We start from the raw sequence: 12,323 nt of genomic DNA, 5'->3' as shown, positions 1-12,323 counted from the left end.
TAATTAAAGAATATTAATGCTTTCAGAAAAAATAATTCTGATGGTATTCCTGTTCTTTACATGCATTTTCATTTACAACCATAACAAAAAAATTGGAGACAGTGTAAAGCAACAAATCAGTGCACCCTTTCTATGGGCTATAATTAAATATGTATGTATAGTTTAATAAAATATCGGGTAACATGTATTAGTAGGTGTGGAAAAGTTTAAATAAAACAGACTTAGCAAGTCCTACAACACAAAGCTTGAAATTCGAATCCTATTTTCAACAAGTGTTAAGCAGGATATCTTAACATCAATTGTAAAAATAGTATAAATATATTATAAATTACTTTAAAAAGATATAACAAGTATTAAAATAATATCTAAAGTATTAAGCATACATCAAAACTAAGAATTGTTGTACAGATTCAATAATTGTACATATCTACTTTATAATTTTTTTTACATAGTCTATATTAATTTAAAAGATCTGGGATGTAAGATTGTCAGTTTCTATCTGAAATTTTTAATTAATTTAAATTAATCACCCAACTTGTACTCGCTTCACATTAACGTAGTTTTTCAGGAACAAATCCACACACTACAATTTGAGAAATCTCTGGAAATTCCACGGCAAGAACATTACTCATGAAGCATCAATTACCTTAAACTTCTACATTTACTTCTTTGACAAGGTTAACGTACATCTCCTTGGAGGTCCTGGGTTCAAATATCGGTCAGGCATGGCACTTTCAAACACTATAAAAATTGCAGTTTCATCTAATCCTCTGAAGCAATACCTAACAGTGGTCCTGGAGATGTAAAAAAAGGCTTTAGACTAAGTCTCCTACTCATTTTCTAAACTATCAACATTTTTACAACTGCCATTAACCCTTGTAATATCGGTGACTTAGTTTATACCTTTATTCATTACTTTTGACCTGCAATGTCACACTGGATATCAAAAAAATTAAAATCAAAATAAAATAAAATAAAATAAAATTAAAATTAAAATACAGATAGATTAGACTTCTTAACAGGCAGGAATATTTTACAATCACAAATGATCAATATTCAATCTGTCACAGAAAAATTATAACAAACAACTGATCAAACAAATGTTTAACAATTATGTACTGTTCTCTGCTATATTGTCTCTCTACTCAGTATCTAACTCTTACTTTTGATTCGATATCATATAACTTAATAAAATCAATCTAATTTATCAAATCATATTCTGGCAATGGAGCTCAGAAAATATGCTCTAATCAAAAAATTAGATCATACTTAATTAAATGAGGGCATTCAATTGTTGATACAAAAATTATTTTACAAGAATTATATTAACAAACAAATTAGCAGTAATCAATATTATGAACTTAAAAACAATTTTTATTCCATGAAAATATAAAGTTAGAAACATCAGTGGTAATATCAAATATAGAATATATGAAAATATTTCTGTAAGAATGCATCAGAAAAGGCAAAAATACATATTTAGACTTGATTTAACATTAACTGCACAATATAGGGTATTAAAGCACTAATCTTTTTTTTTCCCCATGTATAACATAATATCTTTCATTAGGGTAAATTAATCACCATAAAATTTAAAAATACATACGTGGCATTGAAGCATGATGATCTAATGTATTATACGAATTTGGCGGTGGAGGAGGTGGTGGAGTTTGTGGTAATGGATGAACCATTCCTACTTGTGGTGGCGGGGATGGTGCAGGTGCAGCTGTTGATGCCATTGGCAGTGTACTATATCCAACACCAGTGCGTCTCGGATGACCCAATGGATAATTTGGTGCATAATGACTGTACCTACAAATAAAAACCATTAATTATTTCAAACTATAATTTATTTTTTTAATTAATAAAATATTATACCATTTTCTATATTAAATTTTAGTAATATAACAGATAATAATTGTAAATAATAATAACACATTATGCAGAACACTCTTCTTTACCAGTCTGATTGAAATAACATCTAGACACAATATTGACTGGCTGATTAAATTAAGAAATATAACAAACTGGAAACAACATGATATCTTACTAATAAAATATAAATAATTTAAAATAAAAAATGTAGTTTCCTCATAAAATAACTTATTTATACCATTTAGAGTGTATTTTTAAACAACACACCATAATAAATTTTTGTTTTTGAGTGAACCAGGAAGGTTATTTTGAAGAAAAGAGTGAAAATCCTCTTATTAAATTTTTGCTGTATTACAAATAATGATTAGTTCTTAGTTTAAATGTTGTCTACTTGATGGATGACTAAACTCCTAATATGCTTAATTCTGATTTAGGCAGTTTAAAAGTTGTAACTGTTATGTCTGTCCGTACATAAGATTTGCAATCTGTTTTTTGCAGTTTTGGTGGCAAATAAGTAGAACATCTAATTAAATTAAATGAGTAGAACATAAAGATCATGAAAAAGGTTGAAGCTCTTTATGTTCTTGATCTTATAAGTATGCAGCAAATGAAACAATCATGTTGTGAATTTCATAGAAGTCGAGTTAACAGATAAACAAATGGAGGTATCATTCATATAAGCAGATCTTGCTCCGGCATTGAAAGTGATTTAAGTGGTAATCAACACACAAAACTCGCATATTTTCAGATAGATCCCTAGGCGACTGACAGATGGCTGTACAAAATGCTGTTGGGAGCATTCGCTCATTCATCTTCCCTAGTTTAAAAAAATATGAATTTTTGGAGTATTCAATTATTAGGGATGCAACATGAGTATTATGTTAGCATCATGAGACTAAATCCCAGTTGTACCAAGACCAACCACAAGCAGCCTTCCCAAACAGACATAAAGCCTTAGATCAACACCCACAAAACCAACAATGGAAAAGATGTATCAAAAGTAAGAAAGAAAAGGATGGTGAGAAGAAATAACCTCATCATTTCAGTAGACCAGGATAGTTTACAGTCTTGCGCAGAGCCTGAAAAATAGCAGTGTGTATTTTTTCAAAAAAGTAATTATTATTTCTATAAACATAAAATATTAAAAAAATACAGGAGCTGTAAAACAATATTTTCTTACTTCTTGGATTATTTGGTAAAAAGCAAACAATGCTGTAATAAAGATTATAAAATACTGTGTTGAATCATACAACCTACACCAAACAATACAAACAATTACCAACTGGATTATTCATCAACCAAAGTTCTACCAAAAATATTGACCTTTTGCTGGAGTATTATGCGATTAGTATTTTTTAAGGAACAAGATTTTTTTAGAAGATTTTTAACACAGTTAAATGAAGAAATCCTTTTTTTTAATACAAAAATATCAAAAAGGATTATGATTGTCAGAACATAAATACAGAATGCAGCAACAAAACAAAATTTAAACTAAAACAAAATTTGTAAAAGTGCCAAAAAAGAAAAACTCATTAATAAACATGGAAACAAATATATAAAGTAATAAAAAAAGGTAGTAAAGAAATAAAAAAAATAAAACGAGAAAAAACCAGGATTGGTATAAAAGATTAATTCGGCAAAAAAAAAGTTTTTTTAATTTATAGAACCAATATAAATTTTAAAAAAACAAAAGCATATTTATAACAAATAAGTAGTAGTATACATGTACAAAGTGGAATAAACACCCCAGAGGGGGTGTCAGCTGATAGTCAACAGATAGGTAGTTTAACATCAAACAAAACAAAAAAAAAAAAAAAAGAGGAGAGAGAGAGAGAGTGAGAGTGAGAGTGAGAGAGTGAGAGAGAGAGAGAGAGAGTGTGAGAGAGAGAGAGAGTGTGAGAGAGAGATAGAGTGTGTGAGAGAGAGAGAGAGAGAGAGAGAGAGAGTGTGAGAGATAGAGAGAGAGAGAGAGAGAGAGAGAGAGAGTGTGAGAGATAGAGAGAGAGAGAGAGAGAGAGAGAGAGAGAGAGAGTGTGAGAGAGAGAGAGAGAGAGAGAGAGTGTGAGAGATAGAGAGAGAGAGAGAGTGTGAGAGAGAGAAAGTCCAAATCTGAAACAATCAGTAAAAACCAATTTCAAATTATGAATCCAAAATGAATTATAATATTAACATACACAGTGCGATTATTAAACATGAGACAAATAACTTGAAATGAAATAAAAAACAAACATCTGAATATTATCTGCATTTTATACGTTCTGAATCAGTAAAGCAACTGGCAAAGACCTCTGCCAAGTCTTTTTAAATCCCATATCAGATTTTGTTGAATGTGGTCAATTTTGTCAATGATATCCTTTCTGAAGAATAGGATGCATAATTGAGCATATCCATTTGTTTTCATGCCTAAAGCTCCTGGGCATTTCTTGTCCATTAACTTCATCTTAATTTTAAGTGATGTTGATTACTTCCATTAGTACCTTTAAGCCTATTTATAGATAGTAATGAAAACGCAAAGTTTTGTCTTTTATCACAATCAAATTCAAACATTTTATTATTCCTAGGAGCTTTATGATTGATAAATCTTGTTATATCTCTTACTGTACAGAATCACAAACTTTAATGTGTAATAATTATAAAATCCCAAGAATCAAGCCATATTTAATAAACCATTCTGCACCAAAATTAAAACAACTTTGGAGCCCTATTTGCAGTTGTGACACTGGCTGTCAGTGCCTTAGAATTTTTTTAGTTAGAAAAAATTCAAGAACTTTATTCAAACTTTGGTTACAAACTTTAAAATTAAAATATTTATTTATTTAATTTTTAACAGATTACTCAGATATAAAGGACTTTAATCCTGTGCAAGATATTCATTTTAATGAGAAATCACAGTTTATAACATCATATGCCAAGGAATTAATACAGAAAAAAGGACAAAATGTATAATAAAAGAATTCAAATGAATCATAACAAAAACAAGTCTTAACTAAAATAACATATAGATTCTGTTTCATCTAAGAAAAATTAAATGTATAATGCATCAAATTCAAAATTTGCTCATAACTTTCTTTATCAAGAATAGATGAAATAAAAATTAAAAAAAAAATACTATACCATTATAATCAATTGGTTTACGGACATATTTTATTGGTTTTTCAGGATTAACTGGAGCAATTATCTTGTACTGTCGATTTGTAGTCTTATTAGCAGTTAACACACCAATTTCACGACGAGCAACTTTCTCTTTATGAATCATTACAGTCTGTAAATAAAAATTATACAATAAAAAGTAATAATTAAGTAAAAAAGAAAAAGATGTTCATATTTTTACAATAAATATTCTCATATACTAAAGTAAATTATTCATGCAATAACTCTTTTTAAGTTACAAAAATTATCAATAGAGCAACAGTTGTATTAATTCAATATACATATATGTTATGATTATCTTTTATGACCACATAGGAGTCCATTATCCAAGTCCGATGGGACTGTTTGGGGCCTTGCAGTCCTCCCAGTACTTTTTCATATGTTCCCATCTTTGTGCCCTCTCTAGTGTTGAAAATGTTTGTGTGGTGAGTGTGAAGCAACTGTTTTTGTTCTTGATTTTCTTGTTTAATTTTATCTTATCTGTGGTATATTCTGGTGTAAGGCCAATTTCCTTCAGATCCTCTCTTATTTCTCTGATCCACCTGCATCCAGTCTTGGTGTTTTCAAGTCGAGAATGTACTGTACTACCTACCTGTTTCTTAATCTTTAAATCTTGAATCTTGCATCCTCATGATATGTCCAAAGAATCCTAGTCTTCTCTTAAACATGGTATCAGTGATGGATTCCAACTACTTGTACATGACTTTGTTGGGCACAATCCACCACTGCCTGTCTTTCTGGTACTTTTTATTGATGCAGCTCGGTCTTGTTCCTGCGTACTTTGTTTTGTTACGATTTCTTATTAGTGTTGTTTTTGTTATATCGGTTTTGGTTTTGTTATTAAGTTATATTTTCGTGCTTCTGTTTTTGTGTTTTTCCGCATATGTGTCGCATGTGAACTCACTTTACCTTTCGGGTAGGTAGGTGATTCAGTTCCTTCAACGACTATAGTTTTCAGTCTCGCTTGAGACTAGAGATGTGTTTTGTTATTTTTAATATTCATTACATCAATGGAAATGTCATTTGTGGCATTCACATCAGTGGCATCCCAGGACAAGGAGACTGAGAGATGTCATATGCCGAGGTTGGTTTATAAGACAACCTCTGGTAAAGCCTACCAGGGCTAAATACAGAGGGGGTGATTGAAGGGTGTCTTCCTCTAGGAGATCAGGATATACATGTACCAAGTTAATTTTTCAGCTTTAGCTAGTTTCCTTCTTCTTATATGGATGAAGTTTTTTTTTTCATTTGGTTTGTTTGTTATTATTTCTCTGGGATATTTAAATTGGGTTACTATTTTGATTTTATTTTTGTTTATGTTTACTTCTTTTAATAAAGTTGGTTTTTGAGGCATAATTTCTGTCTTTTCAAATGATATCTTGAGGTTAATGTTATTTGCAATGTTTTGAAGTTCTAATATCTGTGATTTAGCTTTGTCGATGTCATTTTCCAGCAGTGTAACAAAAGTCATCGGCAAAACCAAAACAGTGTGTTTTGATTTTTTGGTCAACTTTTACTTTCGAGGGCCATTTTTTAAGCCATTGCCTCTTACCATTTCTAGAGCGCAGTTGAATAATAGTGATGAGAGCCCAACACCTTGGCACAACCCTGTTTTGACCTGAAATGGTTCCAGAGCTCGACTGAAGTTTACTTCTGACTTAGTGTTTGTGAGGGTCAGTTCTATCATGTTTATTAATTTGGTATCAATCCGAGGCATCTTAGAATTTTTAGTTGGGATTCTCTGTGGATGCAGTCATAAACTTTCTTGAAATCTACAAATGTTATCACCATGTCTGTTTCTTTTCCTGTTGTAATCCATTGTTAGCTTGAGACTCATGATCTGGTCTGGACAGTTCCTTCAGGGTCTGAAACCTATCTCTATTCGCTTAGTTCTTTCTCGAGTTATGAACCAATCCTTCTAAGAATGATTCTTGAAAGAATTTTGTATCTCGAAGGGAGATTTCCCTGTAATTGTTAGGGTCAGTTTTGTCCCCTTTTTTGTGAAACAGATGGATGAGGGCTGTCATCCAGTTTTCTGGTAGTTCTTTGATCCAAATGTTGATAAGCTGTTGATGAAGGGCAACTTTTGCTGATCTTCCTGCATGTTTCCAGATCTCTATAAAAGTCTAATCTTCTCCCGCTGCTTTGCAATTCTTCATCTCACCCGGCGCATAGTAGACTGTATAAATATATATAATATAACGAAATTATAATTCTGACATTTCATATATGGCTAATAAGGAAGTAAGATAAATAAAGGCACATGTTAGAAAGAGTATATAGAACCAGAGTGAATTAAAGTTTGTGCATAAAATGAACAGGGAACAAATTAATGAATAAAGCTGGGTGGATAATTCTGTCCAAAGTTCTAAGTTTAATATGGAATAATATAAATAACATATAATGAGATTCTATAGTAGACATACTACACTACATACCTCTACTACATGAGGCAGGTTAAACTCATTTTTGAGAGCGTACTTTCATATTCTTTTAAATACATATTTAATAAAACATTAGATAATATTATTTATCACATATAGATCAATCAAATAGTAATTTTATAGTTAAAAAGTTACGAAGTACTCACCACCAAGACTTGAAAGACTAATTTTTCTTAGATATGGCTAAAAAATATTAGTCATGTCTAAGTTACAGGTAGACAAAAAATTATAATTATAATAAGTAATAATTTTAATTATAAGTATAATGTTTTTAGTATTTTTTTTATTTTCTATGTATAATTTTAATTATTAAAAATAGCGAGCATTCATAGAAAGATAAAAAAAATTACGAGATTACATGTAATCAATACAATAATATGTATGTATCTCACCATCTATTTTAATTGGCAACACTAAAAAATAATATTGTACGTCATGTCTAAGAAAACTTAATTAATCTCTTTCATAGTACAACAATTAACTAACAAAAAATGAAGTAAAAAATTAATGTATTGACAATATATAAAATTGCTGATCTGAATAAATTTTGTATATGACAAATAATATTTAATATTTTATGAAAGTCAAAGAATAAACTATGCAGATTTAGCCTACATAAAAAAGCACATAAACATTAAGTCTTTTCTTAACTGGTTGGATCACTTGATAAAAAATATATCAAAAAACCATTTTTATTGCATAATAAAAAAAATATACTTAACACACTAACACTAGTTAATCAATTAGCAATTAGATTAGTGGTATCAACAGATATTTTCCCAAGTAAAATCACAACTGCTGACGCACGAATGAAAGCGCGCACGCACACACAGAGAGAGAGAGATTAAGAGAAGGAATTATGAAAATGTATACCAGAAACAGATCAGTAACAAATTAAAAGATAAACCATCAAGATTCCAATGTATCTGTGGTAAAATCTAAATTGTTTTAAAAACCACAGGTGCTGGATCTCATGTTCACATACAGACTGTACGTACAACTGCATTATCCAAGGGTCATCACACCGTGCTTTATTAAAGAGAATCAATATAAAGTAGTGGTCAGATAAATCAAGCAATATTAAAGTATAGTTGTTAAACATATTTATTAGGGGAAATCACGACGTTCTCATATTACCAGCATGGTTCCAATGCTATAATGTGTAGGTCACCTCCAGGGTAGAAGAAATCAAGGATGAAGGAAAAATGTAGATATAGAGATGTACCAACAGACAAACAAACATTCCTCTTATAGGCAACAGGCAGTAATCTTGCATAAAATCATCGAGAAATCAGGGATTTTTAGCCAGGATAGGATTAGTAAATAACAGATTAATAATTTTGTAACAACCAATCCAAATCTATTCTGGGATAAATTGCTTTTCCTCTGAATGTTTAAGAAGCTGGAAATTTTTCTGAACAATTTGAAGCCTGAGCAGTTAAGTAATGCCTGGATTTAGTATCTTACAAGGTTTTTAAAATGATTTTTAAAAAATATTATTATATTTCTTTTTTCAACCTAATTTAAGTCTGACAAAGGAAAGAATGCACCTGAATTTAAGACTGCAATCATTTGTCAATAAACCACTGTAAAAATATGCAATACCCATTGCGGCTTCACCCGCAAAAATTATGTCAGAATCTCTATATACACTATGTTAGTAGTTTATCCATTTGGTGTTAAAATCACTAAGCTTGATGGAGAACATACTTTGGAGTAGGCCTCATATAACTGGCCATGGGAAAATAGCCTTCTCTTAAATCAATTCCTGCAGCTTTCACGACTACCATTCTAACTTATTATTAATTGTCATTTTTAAAACAGGAGTGGTGAGAGGATGTTTGGCCAGTGTTATTAATAACATCAAGTTAATAATAAAAACAGGTAATAATAGACAGGTTTTATATTTACGATATGAAACTGAACAAATAAATCATTAATTTTAGAAGATATCAATGATTTTTTAAATTTCCATTTGATCACATTTCACCCCCCCCCCTCTCATATGCAAGATATCAAAAAAATACAAAAATTGGTTTTTAGATATTTATATAAACAACATGTTCACCAAAATTCAACCTAACATCTTAATTTGTTCGGCAAAAGTTCAAAAAAAGATGAAATTGAGTTTTATACTATTTACCCGAAGAAGTTGAATTTCAACTTCTTAAAAAGAACTTATCGGTAACTTAAAAATTTCTGCTTGGTCACACTCCACCCTCTCTCACCCCCTCAGATGCAAAATATAAAAAAATAAGGCAGAAATTGATTTTTAGATATCTGTAAAAGGGGCATTTTAAAACAAAGATCAAGTCAATTATCTATCTCTTGAAAACTGAGAAAATCAAAAATAATACAAAGTATCATTTCACCCCCTTAGAAGTTAAGTTCACAAAATCCTTATTTAGTACCCCCTATATCATATAAAACAAACACAGGCTAAAAGTTTTGTGTCTCTAACTATAATAGTTTAAGTTAGACGTTGGTGAGTGAATGAATCAGTCACTCAGAATACCTTTATATATAAGATATACAAAACCAAATCTTATTCCTTTCAATATTAGTTGTTCTGGAAAACTTATTTAAACAACAATAAATGTAAAGTTAACATTCTCATAAAAAATGCAGGAAATACTATTTTTGTCTTTTTTGTATATGCTATTTCCAGCCTCTTGAACTTTGAAAAAATTCTTTGTCAAAGGAATAATAAGATAATTTAAGATATATGTTTCTGATTAAAATATAATTTACATTTTCCAGACTACAAACAATTTCAGATGCAAGATCATAAAATATATAGTGTAAATGGATTTATAAAATATGCAAAAACAATAATTTTACTCAAAACCGTTTAGCGGTCTTGAAAACTACGGCCAAAAAATAGATTCTGACAGGGTAAGTATACTTTATTTTTCAAATAAACAATATAATGAAACATTAAAATTACACAAATTTTATATAGTTTTAAGGAACCCAAAATATACTTGTAATTAAAAATATTTAAAATAAATAATCATTTCAATTTTAAAAACTCAAACGCAGGAAACACTTACAAAAACATGTACTGTTATTTTGGTCAATATTCCCAAAAGAACACAGTCCAATAAAGAATAATTCATTAAAAATGATCTAAAAAACAATTTCAAGAAGCCCAACTATAGAAACGCAGTGTCTGAAGTTTATTACAGAATTAATATGACACCTACTCCTAGGATCATATCACCCATTTATTTTATATTTGCACTATACTACAGTGAAATTTAATGTTAAGGTTTCCAACATCACATAAACAATGCCGTATGAAAGCTTCCAACCGATCGTAAATGATTCAGCTAGAAATCCACAATAGGGTAACTAGTATAACTGGACCAAAAACTGTCAATATATTACATGCTTAACCACTGTAGTAATCAACACAGGTAGTAACAGACGTCAGATGAATAGCTGCAAAATTTCATTCAACATAAATAAAACAATGAGAAAGGATGACGGTTTTACTCCCAAGGAGGAAGGTGAGAAATTTAGAAATTCAGTCAATAGCCAATCAAAATAGAAGTTCAATAACTGTCAAAAGAAGTGTAGAATAGTTCAAGATTTTACAATTTTTAACAAAATAATAAGACAGGAAAAATAACAATACTCAAAAAAATGTTGGTCACGGGCAAAAATACTTTTAACATATGCTTATGAAAATCAGTAATAAACATATTTTATTATATGATACCTATACATATATAAAACTGGTTATTTCATATCATATATTATATTATATCTGAATTGTAAACACATATGTTATAACCGCACACAAATAAAAATATATCTACAATAATTTATGGATATTTTAAAAAGATGATAGCGATAGTGATATTTATATGCTTATATTATTAATTACATTTATATTTTATCATGAACTAATATTAAAAATTATAAATAAACTTACCTGAGCAATACGGTTCATTTGGCTTTCCATTTCTGCCAACTGAGATGTTTGTAAATCCAATAATTGTAAAAAGTTATACGCCAATGTATTAATTTGATAAGCAACACTAGCCAATGACTGGGTAGTGTTAAAATTTTTAAAAATCGCCAGTAGATACAGATGACCGCTTCTAGCACAGCAGCCTATCAGAGAGCAGCATTCTGATCACGTGACTTAAGCCATGCGCACTCTATTTTAGAGAAAAATTTACATATTATGCAGCCGTTTACAGGTAAAATTAACAAATTTCACACTCTTTTGCGAGCGTCATTAATGATTCTTTAACGGGATTCCCTAATCTTTTACAATCGTCTGATTCTTGGAATCCCCTTATCTTGCGTTTGCAATGTATTTATTATAGCCTGTCGAAGACGTCGGGGAATTCTTCTCATAATTGTCTTTTTTTTATTCAGTAAAAGTTAGATATTAACAATAGTTGACCTTAATGTATATTAGTTTTGTTCACGCATTCGCAGTAGCATATTTAATAATATAAATACAATATTATGCAGTACTTTATTAATTTATATAATAAGCGATGCAGTTAAACGTGCGTGTTTAGAAAATGATTGCGCAACCGCTAAAAAACGATCTAGCTATCTGTGACGCGAATTCTTTTATAATTTTAGAAAAGGCGTTTAAAAAAATGTAATCACATATTATTACGAAAATAGAGACGAAACACATAAAGATATTTATTTATTTTTTTAAACGGTAAAAGAAATTGCGTTTACAACATTTTAAAATCGTACGTAACAACGGACGCTGTAAAATTTAATCTATTATTGAAATGTACATATGAAAAAAATCGGAGCGACCAAATCGATTGTCAAGACATTGCTTTTAAAATTAAAAATACACCCGTATATAATTGT

The 12,323-nt window shown here is 30.0% G+C and overlaps 1 protein-coding gene across 1 annotated transcript in view; it reads right to left on the bottom strand.

The window, feature by feature from the left end:
• Positions 1 to 12,323, bottom strand: part of LOC142320829 (abl interactor 2-like) — a 31,128-nt gene that overhangs the window by 15,229 nt on the left and 3,576 nt on the right. The window contains exons 2-5 of the mRNA XM_075358805.1: positions 11,410 to 11,609; positions 4,990 to 5,137; positions 4,421 to 4,472; positions 1,607 to 1,812 (exon numbers count right to left, since the gene is read on the bottom strand). Coding sequence (XP_075214920.1) covers positions 1,607 to 1,812; positions 4,421 to 4,472; positions 4,990 to 5,137; positions 11,410 to 11,609 — 606 coding nt within the window. The remainder of the gene's footprint in view (positions 1 to 1,606; positions 1,813 to 4,420; positions 4,473 to 4,989; positions 5,138 to 11,409; positions 11,610 to 12,323) is intronic.

Source organism: Lycorma delicatula, chromosome 3, assembly GCF_047948215.1.
Source record: "Lycorma delicatula isolate Av1 chromosome 3, ASM4794821v1, whole genome shotgun sequence".
NCBI lineage: Eukaryota > Metazoa > Arthropoda > Insecta > Hemiptera > Fulgoridae > Lycorma > Lycorma delicatula.
This window is presented reverse-complemented; position numbering and strand designations above follow the sequence as displayed.